Source organism: Carcharhinus amblyrhynchos, chromosome 2 (assembly GCF_965287045.1).
Source record: "Carcharhinus amblyrhynchos chromosome 2, sCarAmb.v2.hapA, whole genome shotgun sequence".
Taxonomy (NCBI): Eukaryota; Metazoa; Chordata; class Chondrichthyes; order Carcharhiniformes; family Carcharhinidae; genus Carcharhinus; species Carcharhinus amblyrhynchos.
The window spans coordinates 149,274,687-149,300,429 of NC_137325.1; the positions used below are offsets into that span (position 1 = coordinate 149,274,687).

General features: G+C 46.3%; 1 protein-coding gene across 1 annotated transcript in view; it reads right to left on the reverse strand.

Moving 5' to 3' along the window:
- Positions 1–5,423: 5,423 nt before the first annotated feature.
- The window catches only part of LOC145359570 (protein rapunzel-like), a 29,796-nt gene continuing 9,476 nt past the window's right edge, over positions 5,424–25,743 (reverse strand). Inside the window, exon 2 of the mRNA XM_080214247.1 lies at positions 5,424–7,266. Coding sequence (XP_080070373.1) covers positions 6,030–7,217 — 1,188 coding nt within the window. The 5' untranslated portion in view covers positions 7,218–7,266 and the 3' untranslated portion in view covers positions 5,424–6,029. The remainder of the gene's footprint in view (positions 7,267–25,743) is intronic.

Below are 25,743 nucleotides of genomic sequence, written 5' to 3' on the forward strand. Positions count from 1 at the left end.
ATCATTTATATAGATGATCTGGAGGAGGGAACCGAGTGTAGAGTGTCGAAATTTGCTGATGACACCAAGATTGGGGGAACGGCAAATTGTGCGGAGGGTGTTGAGAGTCTGCAGAAGGATCTAGATAGGCTGGGCGAATGGGCCAGGAAATGGCAAATGGAATTTAATGTTGGCAAGTGTGAGGTGGTCCACTTTGGTAGGAAAAATGGTAGGAAGGACTATTACTTACGAGGCGAAAAACTGCAGCAGGCGACGGTGCAGAGGGACCTCGGGGTCCTTGTGCATGAGTTGCAAAAATCCAGCTTGCAGGTGCAGCAGGTGGTCAGGAAGGCGAATGGGATGCTGGCCTTCATAGCGAGGGGGATTGAATATATAAGTAGGGAGGTCTTGCTGCAGCTGTATAGGGCATTGGTGAGGCCGCAGCTGGAGTACTGTGTGCAGTTTTGGGCGCCGCACCTGCGCAAAGATATTTTGGCCTTGGAGGGAGTGCAGAGGAGGTTTACTAGGCTGATACCGGAGTTGAGGGGGTTGAGCTATGAGGAGAGGCTGAATAAACTGGGCTTGTACTCGTTAGAGTTTAGAAGAATGAGAGGAGATCTCATTGAGACGTATAAGATGATGAATGGGATGGATAGGATAGAGGTGGAAAGACTCTTCCCGCTCAAAAAAGACAATAGGACTAGGGGGCACAGCCTCAAGATAAAAGGGGGGCGGTTTAGAACGGAGTTGAGGAGGAACTTCTTCACTCAAAGGGTGGTGAATCTCTGGAATTCTCTGCCCGTTGAAGTGGTGGAGGCTGCCTCGCTAAATATTTTTAAGACGCGGGTTGATGGGTTTTTGATAGGAGAAGGGATTAAGGGTTATGGGGAGAGGGCGGGAAAGTGGAACTGAGCCACAACAGATCAGCCATGATCTTATTGAATGGCGGGGCAGGCTCGAAGGGCTGGATGGCCTACTCCTGCTCCTATTTCTTATGTTCTTATGTACTTAACCACCACCCTCTAGGTGAAGAAATTTCTCCTCACCTCAAATTCCAGAAGTCTGCTATCCATGTTTCCAAGTCGTTAATATAGATTGTAAATAGCCAGGGCCCAAGGACTGAACCATGTGACACACCACTAGTTACCTTTTGCCATCCAGAAGAAAACCCATTTATCCCGACTCTCTGTCTTCTCTCCATCAGGCAATCACCTATCCAAGTTAATAAATTACCCCTAATCCCATGTGATCTAACCTTGTGAATTAACTTTTTGTGCAGAACATTATCAAACGCCTTCTGGAAGTCCAGCTACACTACATCCACAGGATTCTCATTATCCACTATGCTTGTTGCATCCTCAAAGAACTCCAGCAAATTGTTCAAACATGAATTGTCTTCATAAAAACATTCTGACACTGATGGATAGTGTTCTGAATTTCCAAATGTCCTGATATTGCTGCTTTCTTGATAATTGATTCTAACACTTTCCCAACAGCAGATATTAAACTACTCGGTCTGTGAGTTCCCACATTTTGCCTCCCTCCCTTTTTGAATAAGGGAGGGAGGCAAAATCATTTTTCCAATCCACTGGAACCGTATCCCATGTCCAGGGAATTTTGAAATATTAGAACCAATAGATCCATTATCTCCACCCCCATCACCTTTAATAACCTAGGCTGCAGGCCATCTGGCCCCGGGGACTTGTCTACCCTCAATCCCAATAGTTTGTTGAGTACCTTTTCCTTATTGATGTTGATTGTTTTAAGTTCGACCCTTTCTATTACCTCTGACTTGCCCATTCTGATAGGATTGATACTAGTTTTCTCCACTGTGAAAACTGAAGCAAAGTATTGATTTAGTGTCTCTAGCTCTATAATCGTATGGAAGCCTTGTGACTATTGTACAGAATGTTCGGAAGACCACACGTATAGTATGGTGCACAGTTTGAAGTCTCCTTTTTTAAGGAAAGATTCAGAAAAAGTTTGATTCCTGAGATGAAGGATTTGCCTGATGAGGAAGGGTTGAGCAGGTTGGGCCTGTACTCATTGAAGTTTAGGAAAATGAGAGGTGAATGTGTTGAAACTTATGAGGTTCTGTGCTGGGTGGTTAGGGGACATGGTTCGCCAGGATAGATACTGAGAGGATGTTTCTCCACTGAGGAGAATCTAAAACTGGGGGAGGTAGTTTCAAAATAAATGGCTTCCCATTTAAGACAAAGACAAAGGCAATGTCTTTTCAGAGGATAATGTATCTTAGCAATTCCCTTACCCAGAGAGTAGTCGGGACTGGCTCATTGGTTATATTCAATGCTCAGTTGGTAACAGTTATGACCTTTGAGGGAGTTAAGACTTATGAGGAGCCCAGAGGGAGTAGTCAGCTTTAAGGTTATAATCAGATCAGAGATAATAGCCCAACAGGCTCAAGGGGCCAAAGGGAGTAACTTCTCCTTCTACTTTGCTATGATCTTATCAGGGCATTCAAATGGTCAGTGGATAGGCATATGGAATGGTTTAGGTTAGAGGGTCATTAGATTGGTTCCACTGGTCGGCGCAACATTGAGGGCCGAAGGGCCTGTACTGCGCTGTAATGTTCTATGTTCTGTCCATTGTTCAAACATCCACTTTTCCTCTGGATTGCTGGGTTCTTTTCAAAGAAACAAGGTGATTTTTGTCAATGGGCGTTTGTTCCCAATTGATTTAGTTGCCAGTCAGAAGCTGTTTGCTGTTGGTAAAAGATACCTCTGAGACCAGTTGTGAGTCAAAGTACAGCAAGTTTATTCAAAAGCTTTTGGGAGATACACGTGGTACCTAACAGTGGTTCCCCAGGCTTCTCTCCGAACACAATTTAAGAGCACATTTTTATACCCCCCAGTCACATACGCATCTTCTGTCTCAGCTGGTTCCCAGGCTGTGGGTTGTCCTCCATCGTGGGAATATGGCTGCCTCGGCGTTTCTTCATGGTTATCTCAAGGCCGCAATTGTCTTGTGTGATTAGCCCTTAGCTAACACACAGGCCGGCAAAACAACTTAAAATTAACAGGACCGGTGTAACAATTTATGTTCATAAGTTGTATAGCATATACTGTGTATAATATGTTGGTACATGACACATAAGCAGTACATAATGAATATATATGAATATATATTTAGAGCATGCAAGCTTCACTATGTTAGGCGAAAGGCCCCAAAATTAAAGATACAAACATAGATACGAGCTGGGTCAGCTACATTCTGAACAGATTATCATAAACTTGTGTACCTCAGCAAGGGCAGTCGCAGTCTCCTTGTCTGGGACACACGAAAACAAATCTTACAATACTTTTTTTACCAATCTCCAAGCATTACAAAGTTCATTAACCCATTCCCTACTGCACTGTTATTGAGTTTATTCCACACATTGCAGTGAACAATCAGAACCAACTTTATTTTAACAATTCCAGTCTTTTTAAGCAAATCTGAGTATTACTGAATTACAGGATTATTACACACAGAGGGGGACACAGCTCTCTGAATGAGCTATTCAATTAGTGCCATTCTCCTGCCTTCTTCTCAAAACCCTACACAATAATCCTTTACAAATCATCCAGAACAGTGATTACAGGGTTAAACAGAATGAGTATAAGATATCAGCGAGTGTCCCTGTTAATAGGTTGGACTAAAACCTGGTGTTGTCAGACTTTTTACTGTGTTTAGAGGGATATTGTACATAAGAACATAAGAAATAGGAGCAGGAGTAGGCCATCTAGCCCTTTGAGCCTGCCCTGCCATTCAATAAGATCATGGCTGATCTGTCGCTGCTCAGTTCCACTTTCCCGCTTTCTCCCCATAACCCTTAATCCCCTCTCTTATCAAAAACCCATCAACCCGCATCTTAAAAATATTTAGCAAGGCAGCCTCCACCACTTCAACGGGCAGAGAACTCCAGAGATTCACCACCCTTTGAGTGAAGAAGTTCCTCCTCAACTCCGTTCTAAACCGCCCTTTATCTTGAGGCTGTGCCCCCTAGTCCTACTGTCCTTTCTGAGCGGGAAGAGTCTCTCCACCTCTATCCTATCCATCCCATTCAACATCTTATACTTCTCAATGAGATCTCCCCTCATTCTTCTAAACTCTAACGAGTACAAGCCCAGTTTATTCAGCCTCTCCTCATAGCTCAACCCCCTCAACTCCGGTATCAGCCTAGTAAACCTCCTCTGCACTCCCTCTAAGACTGAGCGACAGAGATCAGATTATTACAGATCTATTTCTTAGAAATGAAAAAGCCATGATTGATTCAGTGATTAAGAGTTATGGGGAGAAAGCAGGAAAGTGGAACTGATCCACTTCAGATCAGCCATGATCTTATTGAATGGTGGGGCAGGCTCGAGGGGCTAGATGGCCCACTCCTGCTCCTATTTCTTATGTTCTTATGAATTATTTCAATGCTTGCACATTGTTTACACACATGTTGGTGCATTGTACAATCTTCTGTCTTATTCTGCCCTAAAGACCATCTCCTTTCCTCATTGATAATGGCTAGAATTCTCCAGCTGTTCACACCAGTCACATTTTCCAGTCCTGCCGGCAGCACACTTTTGCCTGTGTTTTTCCCACCTGTGAATGGGAATTTCCATTGACAGTGATGGTACCAGAGAATCCCACCACTGGCAAACAACCTGCCACCTCCTGCCAGCAGGAAACACACGGCTGAGGGGGCGGGGCCGGAGCATCCCACCCAATATCTTTATATTTTCCCTCGGTCACATCATTCTTCACTCGCTGTGAGGGAAAGCTAGTTTACACAGCTATAATATGGAGTGACAGTGTCCAGGAGACTTGGTTAGAATTCATAGATTAGCTAGAAAATCTCCAGAGAATTATGGCTTCAGAAATCAACATAATGAATATGGGGGTGCCTCATGGATAGACATCATTCAGCACTTTGCTGGAATACTTCTATTGTGTTAGCCTGGTGAGATTTGGTGAGATACAGTACTCACAGCCACAATCTGTTGTACAAGTTCCTGCTGCTTCAGACATTCACAATGAAACACCTTCGATTCCAGTTTCGGGTCACTGTCTGTGTGGAGTCTGCACATTCTCCCCGTGTCTGCGTGGGTTTCCTCAGGGTGCTCCACTTTCTTCCCACACTCCACAGATGTGTGGGTCAGGTTGATTGGCTGTGCTAAACTGCCTCTTAGTGTCAGGGGGATGAACAGGATAAATGTATGGGGTTACGGGGATAGGGATTGTTTTCAGTGCAGGCTCAATGGGCCAAATGGCCTTCTGCACTGCAGGCATCCTATGACTCTATGACCTTGAGGTAAGAATAGAACCCCTACACTGCACCAACCACAATCCCAACTGTAATCCCAAGGATTTACCCTGCTACTTCCCCTGACACTAATGGACAATTTAGCATGGCCAATCCACCTAACCTGCACATCTTTCGAGTGTCTGAGGAAACCAGATTACCGGGAGCAAACCCACGCAGACATGGGGAGAAGGTGCCAACTCCACACAGACAGTGACCCAAGCAGAGAATTGAACCTGGGTCCCTAGTGCTGCGAGGCAGCAGTACTAACCACTGTGCCACTGTCCCATCCCACTTTCCTATCAGATCTTAAACTTCAACAATCAGGTTCAGAGATTGAAGTCCTGACTTTAGAAGAGCGAAAATGCAAACACCAGCATGAGATGTGTATTAACCTGAAGGTCAGTTTCTAGATCAATAAGACTCTCTTCTGCTTTTACTGAGATTTAAACAAATACAGCTCCAGTTCTTTGTTTCATGAGAGTCTCTCACAACACATTGAGGTGAGAGTTGCTAGTATTGCTGTAAGGTAACTGATTTCTGTATGGAATTTGTACTTAGCTGAGTTTTAGGAATGATATATCTCCTTAGTTAACTCCTCATTTGATATGAAATATTGACAAAGAAAGCCAAGTGTATCCATTTAATAAATTTCAAATTCCATCCCATTTCTAAACATCAAAAGTTTCACCCAGAATCAACAAACAGGTTATTTTCTGACCAGCTATCATTGATACAAGGGAACGGGGCAGGAGTTTTATGTTGAGTGGACACACAGGGTGACTCCACTGTAGTTTTCCCAGAAATGACAATTGTTTGGAAAATTGTTGTGACCCCACAGGCCTTTGTAGCGTTTCACTGTGTGTACGACATGTCCTGTAGGAAGGTTATTGTACACAAATTCAGCAACCTCCCTTGCATCATCCCAACCATCCTTCCCTTCCATTAACTGCCTTATTTGTGCCTCATTAAGTGGAGTTTTTGGATCAATGGCAAAGGAGACAACAACATTGGTATCATTGAGTCTGAAAAAGTGAAACCGATTTGGTCCAGTGACACAATGATTGTCGAAGCCACTGACAGGATCATAGACCCGCACTGACCAGTTTACCCAGTCATATTTGCCTGTTAATGTCTCAAGTATATAACCTGCACAACTCCTGTTATCTCGCTCACCCTTGTTCTTTATCAGACCCTCAACATCTATTTTTGCCTGCTCTGCAAATTCATTTATGCATTTATCTACCATTGATTCCATTTTTTCCTCAACGTTAGCCAATTTTCCATTCCATTCCTTCTTTAGTGCCTCTACATCGTTGCCAGTGAGGGTAGCGTGACCCAACATGGCAATCAGGCCAATACAGAAAAGCTCCCTCAGTCGGGAGCACATCTCTTCCATGAGGCGTCGGTTTCTCTGATCATATTCCATGGCAGTCTCCAGAATGGGTTTGCCAAAGATGATAGAATGCCCCATCACACCATCAAAGAGAGTGTGAAGGTTCTGGTCAGCCTTTGTTGCTTCAAAGTGTGAGAGAAACTCTTGTTTCTCGTTTTGCTGGTACTCTGCTTTGGCGTTCAGGATGTCCATGTACTTCCTGAACTGGTTTTTCAGATTCTCTTCAATGGGGAAATATTGATTATTGATTGTAGATTTCTCAACTGTACGGAGCACTTCTTTCACCTGATCTGAGATAACATCTAGCTTGTTCCCGACTTTCTGGAACTGCTCCTTCATGTATTTCAACTCCTCACTTTCACGACCGCCTAAAACAAGTTCAATAACTGCTGCGGCTACCCCAAAAATAGCACCCACTGGTCCAGCTGCAGAGGCCAGTTTGCTGAAACTCGCAAATTTTTCCATAGCATCTGCCACAGCAGCCATTCCAGACACAACTTCGGTGGTTGCTTTTGCCACTCCCAGTGTTCCTTTTGCAATGTCAGCCATTCTGGTGATCAGATCTCTGTGTTTGGATTGTCGCTTCCTTCACTCACCCCTGAAAAGAAAGTTATAACAATTTATACATGATTCTGTAATTTATTGATGTAAGGAAAGGTATCCTCTGCTCGTAGACCACATCCCTCTCTCAGACAGGATCCCAATTCTGCTATAAATCTACAACAGGCTTACCCAGAGAAGAAAATCTACTGAGACATTGGCCTAAATGTCAGGCTTGCTGTGCACACAAATTCAGGTGAGGCCAGAAGTGAATGTAGAATCCATTCCCTGACAAATCATGTTCTCAAAGTGAATTTACTTCTGGTGACCAACTAAGGCCAGCCCAGCATGAAACATGTCTTCCAGTGGGCCTGACCGTACTGGTGGGGTTGGGAATGAGTTGGCCACTGGGCCTAATGGGGACATAGAACATAGATTTCGGCCCACAAGTTTCACCGATCATATCCATACCTAACAGGCCTATGCATAACTCTCAATCCCATTAAATCCTATGTACTCATCCAGGAGTCACTTAAAAGACCCCAGCGAGTTCGTCTGTACCACCACCGATGGCAGCCAATTCCACTCACTCACCACCCTCTGAGTGAAAAACTTACCCCTAACATCTCCTCTGTACTTGCTTCCCAGCACCTTAAACCTGTGTCCTCTCGTAGCGACCATTTCAGCCCTGGGAAATAGCCTCTGAGAATCCACCCTATCTATTCCTCTCAACATTTTATAAACCTCTATCAGGTCGCCTCTCAACCTTCGTCTCTCCAGGGAGAAGAGACCTAGCTCCCTCAATCTATCTTCATGAAGCATGCCTCCTAATCCAGGCAACATCCTTGTAAATCTCCTCTGCACCCTCTCAATAGCTTCCACATCCTTCTTGTAGTGAGGCGACCAGAACTGCACACATTACTCCAAGTGGGGTTTGACAAGGGTCTTATAAAGTTGCAGCATTACCTCCCGGCTCCTAAACTCAGTCCCTCGATTAATGAAGGCGAGCACACCATACACCTTCCTGACCACATCCTCCACCTGCGAGGCCAATTTAAGAGTCCTATGGACCTGGACCCCAAGATACTTCTGCTCCTCAACACTGCTAAGACTCCTACCCTTGATATAGAACATAGAACATTACAGCGCAGAACAGGCCCTTCGGCCCACGATGTTGCGCCGACCAGTTAAAAAAAAACAACAACAATGACCCACTAACCTAAACCAATCCCTTTTCGTCCATAAACCTGTCCACAGACCTCTTAAACGCCCCCAAACTAGGCGCATTTACAACTGCAGCAGGCAGGGCATTCCAATCCCTCACCACCCTCTGGGTAAAGAACCTACCCCTGACATCTGTCCTATAACTACCCCCTCTTAGTTTAAAGCCATGCCCCCTCGTGCTAGATTTTTCCATCAGAGGAAAAAGGCTATCACTATCCACCCTATCTAAACCTCTAATCATCTTATATGTTTCAATAAGATCCCCTCTTAGCCGCCTTCTTTCCAGCGAAAACAACCCCAAATCCCTCAGCCTCTCCTCATAGGACCTCCCCTCCATACCAGGCAACATCCTGGTAAACCTCCTCTGCACCCTCTCCAAAGCCTCCATATCCTTCCTGTAATGTGGGGACCAGAACTGCACACAATACTCCAAGTGCGGCCGCACCAGAGTTGTGTACAGTTGCAACATAACGCTACGACTCCTAAATTCAATCCCCCTACCAATAAACGCCAAGACACCGTACGCCTTCTTAACAACCTTATCTACTTGATTCCCAACTTTCAGGGATCTATGTACACATACACCTAGATCCCTCTGCTCCTCCACACTATTCAAAGTCTTCCCGTTAGCCCTATACTCAACACATCTGCTATTCCTACCAAAGTGAATTACCTCACATTTCTCTGCATTAAACTCCATCCGCCACCTCTCGGCCCAGCTCTGCAACCTGTCTAAGTCTTCCTGCAAACTATGACACCCTTCCTCACTATCTACCACACCTCCGACTTTGGTGTCATCAGCAAATTTACTGATCCACCCAACTATACCCTCATCCAGATCATTAATAAAAATCACAAACAGCAGTGGCCCCAACACAGATCCCTGAGGCACACCACTTGTAACCGAACTCCATGATGAATATTTACCGTCAACCACTACCCTCTGTCTCCTATCCGCTAGCCAATTCCTAATCCAGTTCCCTAGATCACCCCCAATCCCATACATCTGCATTTTGTGCAGAAGCCTACCATGGTGAACCTTATCAAACGCCTTACTAAAATCCATATACACCACGTCCACTGCCTTACCCCCATCCACCTCTTTGGTCACTTTCTCAAAAAACTCAATAAGGTTAGTAAGGCACGACCTACCCGCTACAAAACCATGCTGACTATCTCCAATCAACTCATTACTCTCCAAATAACTATAAATCCTATCCCTAATAATTTTTTCCAAAACCTTGCCCACAACAGAAGTGAGACTCACCGTACTCCTTCATCCCATTGGATCTGCCAAAATGGACCACTACACATTTATCCGCATTGAAGTCCATCTGCCACTTCTCTGCCCAGTCTTGCATCCTATCTATGTCACGCTGCAACTTCTGACATCCTTCCAGACCATCCACAACACCACCTACCTTTGTGTCATCAGCGAACTTACTTACCCATCCCTCCGCTTCCTCATCCAGGTCATTTATGAAAATGACAAACAGCAAGAGTCCTAGAACAGATCCCTGGGGCACTCCACTGGTGACCAACCTCCATGCAGAAAAAGACCCATCCACTCTCTGCTTTCTGCAGGCAAGCCAGTTCTGGATCCACAAGGCCAAAGCCCCCTGGATCCCATGCCCTGTCACCTTCCCAAGAAGTCTTGCATGGGGGACCTTATCAAACGCCTTGCTGAAGTTAAACTTCTCTAAGTGTTCATAAATCCTGTCCCTCAGTATCGTCTCCATCAGCTTACCAACCACTGAGGTCAGACTCACTGGTTGGTAATTCCCGGGCTATCCCTGTTCCCTTTCTTGAAAATAGGAACCACATCCGCAATCCTCCAATCCTCTGGAACCTCTCCCGTCTCCATCGACGATGCAAAGATCATTGCCAGAGGCTCTGCAATCTCTTCCTTCACCTCCCACAGTAACCTGGGGTACATCACATCCGGTCTGGGTGACTTATCTATCTTGATCGAATTTAAAAGTTCCAACACATCCTCTTTCTTAACGTCCATATACTCAATCTTTTCAGTGTGCTGCAAACCTGTAGTACAACCTGCCACATCACTTTCCACCGTGAATACCGAGGCAATGTACTCCTTAAGCACCTCTGCCATTTCTTCCGGTTCCACACAGACTTTCCCCCTTCCCCTTTTATAGGTCCAATCCCTTCACTTCTCATCCCTTTACTCTTCACGTATTTGTAGAACGCCTTGGGGTTCTCCTTAATCTTACCCACCTGGTGGTTAGTTTTAAAGGTCTCTAAGCATCACCCTGGGGACTACAAGAGATTGGATGGGAGGCAGAGGGAGCTTTCTCCAACATAAGATGGAAGAATCATTTGTGATAATGGCTGAGTACATGGCGTACACAGGAGATGGGAGGGCAAGTCCAGTAAGCTCCCTGTCCCCTAGTTTTTCTGGTGGAAGTGGGCAGTGCCACACACAGGGATGGCAGAAAAAGGCTGCTGCATTTAACCAAGAATGCCTGAGCAGAGGTTGCTGCCCAGGTCAGTGGGTATGCTGCACATGGCATCAGTGCCACAAAATGTTCAAAGGCCTTATTGTCTTACGTTGACATGGTACAGTTTAAGCTTCTTACGAACAAGGAAATAGACAAGTTGCAAGAAAAAGGTTTTGGATTGGGGGAGTGGATTTTAGTAAAACAAGACAGGATCTGGTCCAGCTGGACTGGGAACAGCCACTAATGGGAAAATTTACAGAAGAGCTGGGGGCAGGGGCGGGGGGGGGGGGGGGGGGGGGGGGGGCATCCGAAAAGGAAATGGGGAAGATGCAGCCCAGCATTTTCTCTGCAGGATGATAGGTAGGAGTAACAAGCCAGAAAACATGGATGACCAGAGAAATTCAGGATCCAATGAGGAGGAAGAGAAAGACTTTTCAAAAGTACAAGGGGAGCAAATCAGTGGAGGTGTTGGTGAGGTATAGAAAGTGCAGGGTGGAGATTAAAAAAGTAGTTAGGAAAGCAAAGAGGGGATTTGAGGATGCTCTGGCTGGTAAAAGTAGGGGAAATCCCAAGCTATTCTGTAATTCTATCAATGGGAAGAGGATAACCAGGGAAAGAGTGGGGCCCATTTGGGACCAAAGGGGCAGCCTGTGGATGGAGGCAGTGGAGATCAGTACACATCCACCAAGAGAATGAGGATGATGGTCTGGAATTCAGGGAGACAGACTGTGAGGTTCTTCAGCAAATTAACATTGAGGGTGGTGAGTGTCTGGAACAAGCTGCCAGAGGTAGTAGAAGAGGCGGGTACAATTTTGTCTTTTAAAAAGCATTTAGACAGTTACATGGGTACGATGGGTATAGAGGGATATGGGCCAAATGCGGGCAATTGGGATTAGTTTAGGGATTTAGAACACAGAACACTACAGCACAAACAGGCCTTTCGACCCACAAGTTGCGTCGATCATATCCATACGTCGAGAGGCAGCGATTTTTGGGCGGGTGAGGAGGCAGCAAAAAAGGTACATTTTTCTGTTTATGTTGTTTAACTTTTTATTTCTAGTTTAAAGTCGCGAGTTTCGGCGGTTTTTTTTTATATTAGTTAGAAACCGGAAGTCGTCACTAGGACGCTTACCGGTAGTTGTAGTTTTTTCTCTCGGGCCCCTAACCCTATAAATTGGCACAGAGAGGATACCCGATCCTCTACACTGGTAGAGAATCCCACCCTCCCACCTCCTCTAACCTAATTATCAGTGTGGCGGAAGTTTGTTTTTATATTTTTATTTTTATTTTTCTGCTGGTAATTGTTTCAGGGATGGCAGTTCAGGCAGTAAGCTGCATCTCCTGTGGGATGTATGTGGTGAGTAGTGTTTTACCTGTAGGAAGTGTGTTAGATTGCAGCTTCTGGAGGAGCTGGAGGTGGAATTAGAGGAACTCCGCATAATTCGGGAGGCGGAGGAGGACATCGATAGGAGTTATAAGAAGATAGTCACTCCTAGAAATGAGTCTTGGGTCACTGCCAGGAAGAGGGGAAAGAAGCAATTGGGGGGACAATCCCCTGGGGCTGTTCCCCTCCAAAATAGGTTTTCGGTCCTGGAGGCTACAGTTGAGGAGGAATTAACTGGGGATAGCCAAAGGGAGCAGGTCTCTGGGGGTGAGCCTATTGTAAAAGCTCAGGTGGTTAGGGGATGTAAAAGATTGGGCCTCGTGATTGGGGATTCCACAGTTAAGGGGACGGATAGGAGAGTCGGAAGTAATGGTAGGGACTCAGGGCTGGTGTGTTGCCTCCCAGGGGCTGGGGTCCGGGATGTATCAGAAAGGGTGTTCAGGACTCTTAGGGGAGAGGGAGATCAACACCAAGTTATAGTTCATGTGGGGACGCATGACATAGGGAGGTTAAAGGAAGGGGATATTAAGCAGAGATTTATGGAGTTGGGGTGGAAACTAAAGGCCAAGTCAGAAAGAGTGGTTATCTCCGGACTCTTGCCTGTGCCACTGGATAGTTTAGAGAGGAATAGAGAGAGGGAAAGTTTGAACTCGTGGCTGAGGGGATGGTGCAGGAGGGAGGGGTTCAGGTACTTGAGCAATTGGGGCTTATTCTGGGGAAGGTGGGACCTCTATCAGAGTGATGGTCTACACCTGAATCAGAGGGGAACCAATATCCTGGGGGGTAAATTTGCAAAGGCTATGCAGGGAGGTTTAAACTGATTCGGAGGGGGGGTGGGATCCTGAGTAGAGGGGGTGAAAGTGAGGGGGGCATAGATGGGGACTGCAATGCACGGCATCGTGGGGGTGGGGCAGAGCAGGGTTTGAAATGCGTATACTTTAATGCGAGGAGTATTCGCAATAAAGTGGATGAACTTGCAGTGTGGATCAGTACCTGGGACTTTGATGTTGTGGCCATTTCAGAGACATGGATAGAGCAGGGTCAGGAATGGTTGTTGCAGGTCCCGGGGTTCAAATGCTTTAGTCGGAGTAGAGAAGGAGGTAGAAGGGGGGAGGGGTAGCATTATTAGTCAAGGACTGTATCACAGTGTCAGAGAGGAAGTTTGATGAGGACTTGTCTGTTGAGGTAGTATGGGCTGAGATTAGAAATAGGAGAGGAGAGGTCACCCTGTTGGGAGTCTTTTACAGACCTCCTAAAAGTTCTAGAGAGGTTGAAGAAAGGATTGCGGAGACGATCCTGGTTAGGAGTGAAAGTAATAGGGTAATTGTTATGGGGGACTTTAACTTTACTAATATTGATTGGAATTGCTATAGCTCTAGCTCGTTAGAGGGGTCAGTTTTTGTACAAAGCGTGCAGGAAGGTTTTTTGACTCAGTATGTAGATAGGCCAACTAGAGGTGAGGCTATATTGGATTTGGTGCTGGGAAATGAGCCAGACCAGGTGCTAGACTTGGAAGTTGGTGTGCATTTTGGTGATAGTGACCACAATTCAGTTACGTTCACCTTAGTGATGGAAAGGGATAGGCATGAACCTCGGGTCAGTAGTTTTAGCTGGGGGAAGGGTAATTATGAGGCTATTAGGAGAGAATTAGGAAGCATAGGTTGGACTAGGAGATTACAGGGACTGGGAACGTCCGAAATGTGGAGTTTTTTCAAGGAGCAGCTACTGCGAGTCTGTGATAGGTATGTCCCTGTCAGGCAAGGAGGAATTGGTAGAGCTAGGGAACCGTGGTGCACTAAAAAAGTTGATTCGTTGGTTAAAAAGAAAAAGGAGGCTTATGTTTGGTTGAGACTTGAGGGCTCAGGTAGTGCACTAGAAAGCTTTAGATTGGCTAGGAGGGAGTTGAAGAGTGAGTTAAGAAGGACTAAAAGAGGACATGAGAAGACTTTGGCTGATAGGATTAAGGAGAATCCTAAGGCGTTCTATAGGTATGTCAAGGACAGAAGGTTGGTTAGGGCAATATTAGGGCCAGTTACAGACAGCAGAGGGAAGTTGTGTGTGGAACCGGAAGAGATTGGAGAGGCATTGAACCAATATTTCTCTTCGGTGTTCACGCAGGGGGACATGAATATAGCTGAGGAGGACACTGGGTTGCAGGGGTGTAAAATAGACAGTATTGCAGTTGATAAGGGGGATGTGCTGGATATTCTTGAGGGTTTGAAAATAGATAAGTCCCCTGGTCCGGATGGCATTTACCCTAGGATTCTCTGGGAGGCAAGAGAGGTGATTGCAGAGCCTCTGGCTCTGATCTTCAGGTCGTCGTTGGTCTCTGGTATAGTACCAGAAGATTGGAGGATAGCGAATGTTGTCCCATTGTTTAAGAAGGGGAACAGAGACTTCCCCGGGAATTATAGACCGGTGAGGCTTACTTCTGTTGTGGGCAAGGTTTTAGAAAAAAGTATTAGGGATAGGATTTATAGTTATTTGGAGAGTAATGAATTGATTGGAGATAGTCAGCATGGTTTTGTAGCGGGTAGGTCGTGCCTTACTAACCTTATTGAGTTTTTTGAGAAAGTGACCAAAGAGGTGGATAGGGGTAAGGCAGTTGACGTGGTATATATGGATTTTAGTAAGGCGTTTGATAAGGTTCACCATGGTAGGCTTCTGCAGAAAATGCAGATGTATGGGATTGAGGGTAATCTAGGAAATTGGATCAGGAATTGGCTGGCAGATAGGAGACAGAGGGTGGTGGTTGATGGTAAATATTTGTCATGGAGTTCAGTTACGAGTGGTGTGCCTCAGGGATCTGTTTTGGGGCCACTGCTGTTTGTAATTTTTATTAATGATCTGGATGAGGGTATAGCTGGGTGGATTAGTAAATTTGCTGATGACACCAAAGTCGGTGGTGTGGTAGATTGTGAGGAAGGGTGTCATAGTTTGCAGGGAGACAGGTTGCAGAGCTGGGCCGAGAGGTGGCGGATGGAGTTTAATGCGGAGAAGTGTGAGGTAATTCACTTTGGTAGGAATAACAGATACAAAGAACAAAGAACAACCCAGCACGGGAAACAGGCCCTTCGGCCCAACGAGCCCGCGCCGCCGCATCGCCCTACACCTATTCTACCCTGCATGTCTACGAATGGGACCCTACTCAGTCAGATTCAGGGAAGAAATAGTGTCAATTTGGTGGAAACCAATTAGCCTAAGAGCACATCTTTGGGGTGTGGGAGGAAACCGGAGCGCCCGGAGGAAACCCACGCAACCACAGGGAGAATGCGCAAACTCCCACAGACACAGGCCCAAATCCATGTATCTGCACAGCTAGCAGTGCTAGTCACTGAGCTGTTGTGGAGCCCGTCTATCGGTCCAGGATCAAGCACACACACCAACATGAAGTACTAGGCCACTCCTGGACTTCCAAGAGCAGCCCACGCACAACCCGCCGTGTGCATGCCCCTCGCTTGACACGAGGTGGACCTCCACCTGTGGAATAAAGACAAAACATATTAATCATACAGCCTGCCCTTCCGGTGTCTCCCGAGGTTTAACCCTATTTAATAGCCCCTACCATATCCCTCCATTCTCGTTTCACTCATATGCCTATCTAACTGCATCTTAAACGAGTCCAACGTGCCTGCCTCCACCACCCTACTCGGTAGCGCATTCCAGACCCCCACAACTCTCTGTGTAAAGAACCTTCCTCTTACCTCCAAATTATACCTCCCCCCCCTCACCCTTAAGTGATGACCTCTTGTGTTCGTACCCAGTCTAGGGAGCAGTCTCTCACTATTAACTCTATCTATTCCCTTCAGTATCTTATATACCTCTATCATGTCCCCTCTCAATCTCCTTCTTTCCAAGGAGAAGATGTGTTGAGTATAGGGCTAACGGGAAGACTTTGAATAGTGTGGATGAACAGAGGGATCTAGGTGTCTGTGTACATGGATCCCTGAAAGTTGGGAATCAAGTAGATAAGGTTGTTAGGAAGGCATACGGTGTCTTGGCGTTTATCGGTAGGGGGATTGAATTTAGGAGTCGCAGCGTCATGTTGCAACTGTACACAACTCTGGTGCGGCCGCACTTGGAGTACTGTGTGCAGTTCTGGTCCCCACATTACAGGAAGGATGTGGAGGCTTTGGAGAGGGTGCAGAGGAGGTTTACCAGGATGTTGCCTGGTATGGAGGGGAGGTCCTATGAGGAGAGACTGAGGGATTTGGGGTTGTTTTTGCTAGAAAGAAGGCGGCTAAGAGGGGATCTTATTGAAACATATAAGATGATTAGAGGTTTAGATAGGGTGGATAGTGATAGCCTTTTTCCTCGGATGGAGAACGCTAGCACGAGGGGGCATGGCTTTAAATTAAGGGGGGGTAGTTATAGGACGGATGTCAGGGGTAGGTTCTTTACCCAGAGGGTGGTGAGGGATTGGAATGCCCTGCCTGCTGCAGTTGTAAATGCGCCTAGCTTGGGGGCGTTTAAGAGATCCGTGGATAGGTTTATGGACGAAAAGGGATTGGTTTAGGTTAGTGGGTCATTGTTTTTTAACTGGTCGGTGCAACATCGTGGGCCGAAGGGCCTGTTCTGTGCTGTAGTGTTCTATGTTCTATGTTCTATACCTATCAGGCCATAGAACTATCTGTAACTCCCAATCCCATTAAATCCCATATACTCATTCAGAAGTCTTTTAAAAGACCCCAGCAAGTTCACCTCTACCATCACCGACGGCAGCTGACTCCACTCACTCACCACCCTCTGAGTGAAAAACTTACCCCGAACATCTCCTCTGTACTTGCTCCCCGCACCTTAAACCTGTGTCCTCTCGTAGCAACCATTTCAGTGCTGAGAAATAGCCTCCGAGGATCCACCCTATCTATTCCTCTCAAAATTTTATAAACCTCTATCAGGTCACCTCTCAATCTTCGTCTCTCCAGCGAGAAGAGACCTAGCTCCCTCAACCTGTCTTCATAAGGCATGCCTCCCAATCCAGGCAACATCCTTGTAAATCTCCTCTGCACTCTCTCAATAGCTTCCACATCCTTCTTGTAGTGAGGCGACCAGAACTGCGCACAGTACTCCAAGTGGGGTCTGACAAGGGTCTTATAAAGTTGCAGCATTACCTCCCGACTCCTAAACTCAGTCCCTCGATTAATGAAGGCCAGTACACCATACGCCTTCTTGACCACATCCTCCACCTGTGCGTCTGATTTAAGAGTCCTATGGACCCAGGCCCCAAGATACTTCTGCTCCTCAACACTGCTAAGACTACTACCCTTGATATTGTACTCCTTCATCCCAGTGGTCCTGCCAAAATGGACCACTACACATTTATCCGTGTTGAAGTCCATCTGCTACTTCTCCGCCCAGTCTTGCATCCTATCTAAGTCACGCTGCAACTTCTGACATCCCTCCAGACTATCCACAACAGCACCAAATTTTGTATCCTTGGCAAACTTACCAACCCATCTCTTCACTTCCTCATCCAGGTCATTTATGAAAATGACAAACAGCAAGGGTCCTAGAACAGATCCCTGGGGCACTCCACTGGTGACCGACCTCCATGCAGAAAAAGACCCATCCACAACCACTCTCAGCCTTCTGCAGGCAAGCCAGTTCTGGATCCACAAGGCCAAAGCCCCTTGGATCCCATGCCCTCTCACCTTCTCAAGAAGTCTTGCATGGGGGACCTTATCAAACGCCTTGCTGGTCCATTGTAAACCACATGTATGTTAATACATGTGACAATAATAAATCAAATCAAATCAAATGCAGAACTTCATTGCAGTGTTCATGTGAGCCTTCCTTGTGACTAATAAGCTTAAAAGGGAAATTCTGAGAGCCAGAATGGGTCATGAGAAGGCCTTGGTGGGTAAGATTAAGGAGAATCCCAAGGCCTTCTACAAATATGTGAAAAGTAAAAAGATGAGAAGAGAAGGGATAGGACCTATAAAAGGTGAAGGGGGAAAGGTCTGTGTGGAACCAGAAGAAATGGCACAGGTGCTTAATGAGTACTTTGCCTCAGTATTCACAGTGGAAACTGATCTGGGAGATTTTGCTAGGGATTTGCAGCAGATGGAAAAGATTGAGTATGTGGATATTAAGGAGGAGGATGTGTTAGAACTTTTGAATTCTATCAAGATAGACAAGTCGCCGGGACCAGATAGGATGTACCCCAGGATACTGTGGGAGGTGAGGGAGGTGATTGCAGAGCCCCTGGCGATGATCTTTTCGTCGTCAATGGAGATGGGAGAGGTTCCGGAGGATTGGAGGATTGCGGATGTAATTCCTATTTTCAAGAAAGGGAACAGAGATAGCCCTGGAAATTACCGACCGGTGAGTCTGACCTCAGTGGTTGGTAACCTGATGGAGAGGCTTCTGAGGTACAAGATTTATGAGCATTTGGAGAGGTTTAGCATGATCAGAAATAGTCAGCATGGTTTTGTCAAGGGCAGGTCGTGCCTTACGAGCCTAGTTGAGTTCTTCGAAAATGTAACTGAACACATTGACGAAGGAAGAGCGGTGGACGTGGTGTACATGGATTTCAGCAAAGCATTTGATAAGGTCCCCCATGCAAGACTTCTTGAGAAGGTGACAGAGCATGGGATCCAGGGGGCTTTGGCCTTGTGGATCCAGAACTGGCTTGCCTGCAGAAAGCAGAGAGTGGTTGTGGATGGGTCTTTTTCTGCATGGAGGTCAGTCACCAGTGGAGTGCCCCAGGGATCTGTTCCAGGACCCTTGCTGTTTGTCATTTTCATAAATGACCTCGATGAGGAAGTGGAGGGATGGGTTAGTAAGTTCGCCGATGACACGAAGGTCGGTGGTTTGTGGATGGTCTGGAAGGATGTCAGAAGTTGCAGCAGGACATAAATAGGATGCAAGACTGGGCGGAGAAGTGGCAGATGGACTTCAACGCGGATAAATGTGTAGTTGTCCATTTTGGCAGGACCAATGGGATGAATGAGTACACTATCAAGGGCAGGAGCCTTAGCAGTGTTGAAGAGCAGAAGGATCTTGGGGTCCGGGTCCACAGGACTCTTAAATCGGCCTCGCAGGTGGAGGATGTGGTCAAGAAGGCGTATGGTGTGCTGGCCTTCATTAATCGTGGGATTGAGTTTAGGAGTCGGGAGGTAATGCTGCAACTTTATAAGACCCTTGTCAGACCCCACTTGGAGTACTGTGCGCAGTTCTGGTCACCTCACTATAGGAAGGACATGGAAGCTATTGAAAGGGTGCAGAGGAGATTTACAAGGATGTTGCCTGGATTGGGAGGCATGCCTTATGAAGATAGGTTGAGGGAGTTGGGACTCTTCTCCCTGGAAGGGCGTAGGTTGAGAGGTGACCTGATAGAGGTTTATAAAATGTTGAGAGGAATAGATAGGATGGATTCTCAGAGGTTATTTCCCAGGGCTGAAATGGTCGCTACGAGAGGACAGAGATTTAAGGTGCGGGGAGGCAAGTACAGAAATGATGTTAGGGGTAAGTTTTTCACTCAGAGGGTGACGAGTGAATGGAATCGGCTGCCATCAGTGGTGGTGGAGGCGAACTCGCTGGGGTCTTTTAAAAGACTTCTGGATGAGTATATGGGATTTAATGGGATTGGGGGTTATAGATAGGTCTATGGATTGGTGGGTATTGATGTGATCGGCACAACTTGTGGGCCGAAGGGCCTGTTTGTGCTGTAGTGTTCTATGTTCTACGTTGTATGTTAATAAATAAACTTTAACTTTAGCTGTTCTCCAGTCTTCTGGCATCTCCAGGGTGAAAACTCTGACAACACCAGGTTTCAGTCCAACCGATTTATTTGATAGTAAATTCACTAGCTTTCAGGATTTGTCCCTTCGTCAGGTGAATGGAGAGTTCTGGCCTCAGACAGAGCATATAAACCACAGACAGTTTACAGATTACTGATTAGAATGCGAATCTTACCAGATCTTTCCTTATGTCATAGAGTCATAGAGGTTTACAGCATGGAAACAGGCCCTTCAGCCCAACTTGTCCATGCCACCCTTATTTTTTAAAAAAAAATATGACTCCATGACAAAAGGAAGGATCTGGTATTGAAGGTGTGGCAGCCTTAAAAGTGAGTAATTCTCCAGGCCCAGATGAATTGTGCCTTCAGCAGCTATGTGAAGCATGGGAGGAGATAGCAGGGACTCTGACCCAAATTTTCAAATTCTCTCTGGCCACCCTGGAGATGCCAGAAGACTGGAGAACAGCTATAATTAAAGTTTATTTTTTAGTCACAAGTAAGGCTTACATTAACACTGCAATGAAGTTCTGCATTTGATTTGATTTATTATTGTCACATGTATTAACATACAGGAAAAGTATTCTTTCTTGCATGCTATATAGACAAAACATACCGTTCATAAAGAAGGAAACGAGAGTGCAGAATACAGTGTTACAGTCATAGCTAGGATGTAGAGAAAGATCAACTTAATGTAAGGTAAGTCCATTCAAAAGTCTGATAGCAGCAGGGAGGAAGCTGTTCCTAAATCAGTTGGTTCATGATCTCAGACTTTTGTATCTTTATCCGGAAGGAAGATAATAGAACATAGAACATTACAGCGCAGTACAGGCCCTTCGGCCTTCGATGTTGTGCCAACCAGTGGAACCAATCTAGTGACCCTCTAACCTAAACTATTCCAATGTTATCCATATGCCTATCCACTGACCATTTGAACGCTCTTAAAGTTGGCGAGTCCACAACTGCTGTGGGCAGGGCATTCCACACCCTTACTACCCTCTGAGTAAAGAACCTACCTCTGACATCTGTCATATAATTATCACCCCTCAATTTAAAGCTATGTCTCCTCGTGTTAGCCATCACCATCCGAGGAAAAAGGCTCTCACTGTCCACCCTATCTAACCCTCTGATCAGCTTGTATGCCTCAATTAGGTCACCACTTAACCTTCTTCTCTCTAATGAAAATAACCTCAAGTCCCTCAGCCTTTCCTCATAAGACCTTCCCACCATACCAGGCAACATCCTGGTAAACCTCCTCTGTACCCTTTCCAATGCCTCCACATCCTTCTTATAATGCGGCGACCAGAACTGTACACAATACTCCAAGTGCAGCCGCACCAGAGTTTTGTACAGTTGCAACATGACCTCACGGCTCCAAAATTCAATCCCTCTACCAACGAAAGCTAACACACCGTACGCCTTCTTAACAACGTTATCAACCTGGGTGCCAACTTTCAGGGATCTATGCACATGTACACCGAGATCTCTCTGCTTGTCAACACTACCAAGAGTCCTTCCATTAGCCCTATATTCTGTACTCCTGTTAGTCTTACCAATGTGAATCACCTCACACTTTTCCGTATTAAACTCCATCTGCCACCTCTCGGCCCAGCTCTGCAGCTTATCTATGTCCCTCTACAAACTGTAACATCCATCCTCACTGTCTACAACTCCTCTGACTTTGGTGTCGTCAGCAAATTTACTAATCCATCCTTCTACACCCTCATCTAGGTCATTTATAAAAATGACAAACAGCAGTGGCCCCAAAACAGATCCCTGAGGTACACCACTTGTAACTGAACTCCAGGTTGAATATTTCCCATCAACCACCACCCTCTAGCCAATTCCTGATCCAAACTGCTAAATCACCCTCAATCCCATGCATCTGCATTTTCTGCTGTAGCCTACCATGGGGAACCTTATCAAACGCTTTGCTAAATTCCATATACACCACGTCAACTGCCTTACCCTTATCCACCTCTTTTGTCACCTTCTCAAAGAACTCGATAAGGTTTGTGAGGCACAACCTACCCTTCACAAAACTGTGTTGACTATCCCTAATCAATTTATTTCTCTCTAGATGATTATAAATCCTATCCCTTATAATTCTTTCCAAAACTTTGCCCACAACAGAAGAAGGTGGAAGAGAGAATGTCTGGGATGCGTGGGATCCTTAATTATTCTGGCTGCTTTGCTAAGGCAGCGGGAAGTATAGACAGAGTCACTGTGTTACACAGAACTACTGTGAAATTCCGCTAGTTGCCACACTCCAGAACCTGTTTGGCCAATCCATCTAACCAGTATGTCTTTCAGACTATGGGAGGAAACTGGAGCACCTGGAGGAAACCCACACAGACATGGAGAGTATGTGCAAACTCCACACAGACAGTGACCCAAGCCAGGAATTGAATCCACGTCCCCGGTGCTGTGAGGCAGTCGCGCTAACCACTGTGCCACCGTGCCCACCCCCCCACCGGCTAATGTGGCTGCTCTATTTAAGAAGAATTGTAGAGATAAATCAGGGAATTATAGACCAGTGAGTCTCACGTCAGTCGGAGGGAAATTATTAGCAAAGCTTCTGAAGGAAGGCATCTATCTCCACTTGTTCAGGGATAGTCAGCATGGCTTCAGAGAGAGGTCATGCCTAAATTTGATTGAACTTTTTAGGAGGTGACCAGGCGTGTAGACGAAGGTGGTGCAGTTGATGGAGTTGATATGGATTTCAGCAAAGCCTTTTCCCACATGGGAGACTTGTATAGCTAATGTTCTGGGGACTCAGGTTTGAATCCTGCCACAGCAGTTGGTGGAATTTGAATTCAATTGAAATATCTGGAATTAAGAATTTTGTGATGACCACAAAACCATTGTCAATTGTCAGAAAAACCTATATGATTCACTCATATCTTTGAGAAATAAATCTGCCATCCTTACCTGGTCTGCCCTACATGTGACTCCAGAGCCACAGCAATGTGGGCGACTCTCAACCACCCTCTGAAATGGTCTAGCGAGACACTCAGTTGTAATTATCGCTACAAAGTCTCAGCAAAGAAATGAAACCGGACAGACCATGGCACCGACCGAGGCACCAGAAAAGACAACGGCAAAACAAACAGGCCTGTCAACCCTGCAAAGTCCTCCTTACTAACACCTGGGGGCTCGTGCCAAAATTAGGAGAGCTGTCTCACAGACTAGTCAAACAACAGCCTGACACAGCTTACAGATAACACCCCAGTCACCACCATTACCATCCCTGGATATGTCTTGTCCCACTGGCAGGACAGACCCAGCAAAGGTGGCAGTACAATGGTATGCAGTCAGGAGGGAGTTACCCTGAGAGTCCCTAACATTGACTCCAGACCCCATGAAGTCCCGTGGCTTCATGTTAAACATGGGCAAGGAAACCTCTTACAGGTTACCATGGACCGCCCTCCTTTGGCTGATGAATCAGTCCTCCTCCATGTTGAACACCACTTAGAGGAAGCACTGAGGGTGGCAAGGATGCAGAATGTACTCTGGGTGGGGGATTTCAATGTCCATCACCAAGAGTGGCTCAGCAGCAGCAGTACTGATGGAGCTGGCTGGGTCCTAAATGATATAACTGCCAGACTGGGTCTACAGCAGCTGGTGAAGGAACCAACAAGAGGGAATAACATCCTCACTTCATCCTTACCAATCTGCAGGCTGCAGATGCATCTGTCCATGACAGTATCAGTTAGAGTTACCACTGCACAGGCCATGGGGAGATGAAGTCCTGCCTTCACATTGAGAATAACCTCCGTCGTGTTAAAGAACAAAGAACAAAGAACACCACAGCATGGGAAACAGGCCCTTCGGCCCAACGAGCCCGCGCCGCCGTCCCACTGTCTCAGTGACCTATTCATGATTTTAGTCTACGCCTAATGTGCGAGGATCAGGGAGGTCCAATTTAGGGACAATTTAGTACCCAATCAATCAGCCTAAAAGCACATCTTTGGGGATGTGGGAGGAAACCGGAGCACCCGGAAGAAACCCACGCAACCACGGGGAGAACGTGCAAACTCCCACAGACACAGGCCCAAATCCATGTGTCCGCACAGTAACAGAGATAGTCTCTGAGCTGTCATGTTGCCCTTGAGATGGTCCAGTTTAAGCACACTAACGACATGAAGCAATAGGCAACTCCCGAAGCAACGTCCAAGAGCAGCCCACTACAACCTGTCGCATGCATGCCCCTTGCTGGACTTAAATGCCTGTGGAGACAAAAAAATTCATTATTAAACAGGCAAAGACTAACATCCCTGAGGCAAAATGTATTCCCAAGCCTACAATGTTTAGTAAGGCCTACTATATCCCCCTATATGTAGCCCGCTCATGTGGCTGTCTAAGTGACTCTTAAACAACCCGAGCGTGCCTGCTTCCACCACCTTACTCGGCAGTGCATTCCACACCCCCACTACCCTTTGCGTGAAAAACTGCCCTCTAATATTTGTCTTATACCTAGCCCCCCTCACCCTAAGCCCGTGACCCCTCGTCCTATCTATTTCTAATAGCGGAAAAAGCTTACCACCATTTACTCTATCTATCCCCTTCATAATCTTATAAACCTCTATTAGATCCCCCCTCAGCCGACGTCTCTCAAGGGAAAACAGCCCAAGTTCATTCAATCTTTCCTCGTAAGACAGCCCTTCCATACCAGGCAGCATCCTGGTAAATCTCCTCTGCACTCTCTCCAGGATCTCTACATCCTTCCGGTAGTACGGCGACCAGAACTGGACGCAGTACTCCAAGTGAGGCCTAACCAACGTTCTATACAACTGCAACATCAGACTCCTACTCTTATATTCTATACCTCTTCCTATGAAGGCTAACATACCATACGCTTTCCTCATCACATTCTGCACCTGCGCCGACACCTTCAGGGACTTGTGCACTTGCACCCCCAGGTCTCTCTGCGTATCTATACTCCGGATAGTTCTACCTTTTACCGTATAACTCCCCTCCACATTATTCCGGCCAAAGTGCATCACCTCGCATTTCTCCGGATTAAATTCCATTTGCCATCTATCTGCCCAATCTACCAGCCTGTCTATGTCCTGTTGCATTGCCAGGCACTGCTCCTCAGTACCCGCCAATCCAACCATCTTAGTGTCATCAGCAAATTTGCTGATCACACCACCTACCCCCTCTTCCAAGTCATCAATATATACCACAAATAGAAGAGGTCCTAGTACCGAGCCCTGCAGCACACCACTGGTGACAGACCTCCAATTGGAAAAGGAGCCTTCCACTACTACTCGCTGTCTCCTCCTCCCAAGCCAGTTCTCCACCCATCTACATACCTGGCCTTGTATCCCATGAGCCTTCACCTTTTCTATCAGCCTAGTGTTGTGTGACACTATCACTGCTAAATGGGACAGACTTCGAACCGATCGAGCAACTCCAGACCGGGCATCCATGAGGTACTATGGACCATCAGGAGCAGTGGAATTGTACTCCAGCACAATCTGCAACCTCAGGGCTTGGTATATCCCCCACTCAGCCATTACCATCAAGCCAGGGGATCACTCCTGGTTCAATGGAGAGTGCAGGAGGGCATGTCAGGAGCAGCACCAGGCATACCGAAAAATGATGTATTAACCTGGTGAAGCCACAGGGCTACTTGCATACCAAACAGCGTGAACAGCAAGTCAACCTGGATAAATGTGTAGTGATCCATTTTGGCAGGTCCAATGGGATGAAGGAATACAATAT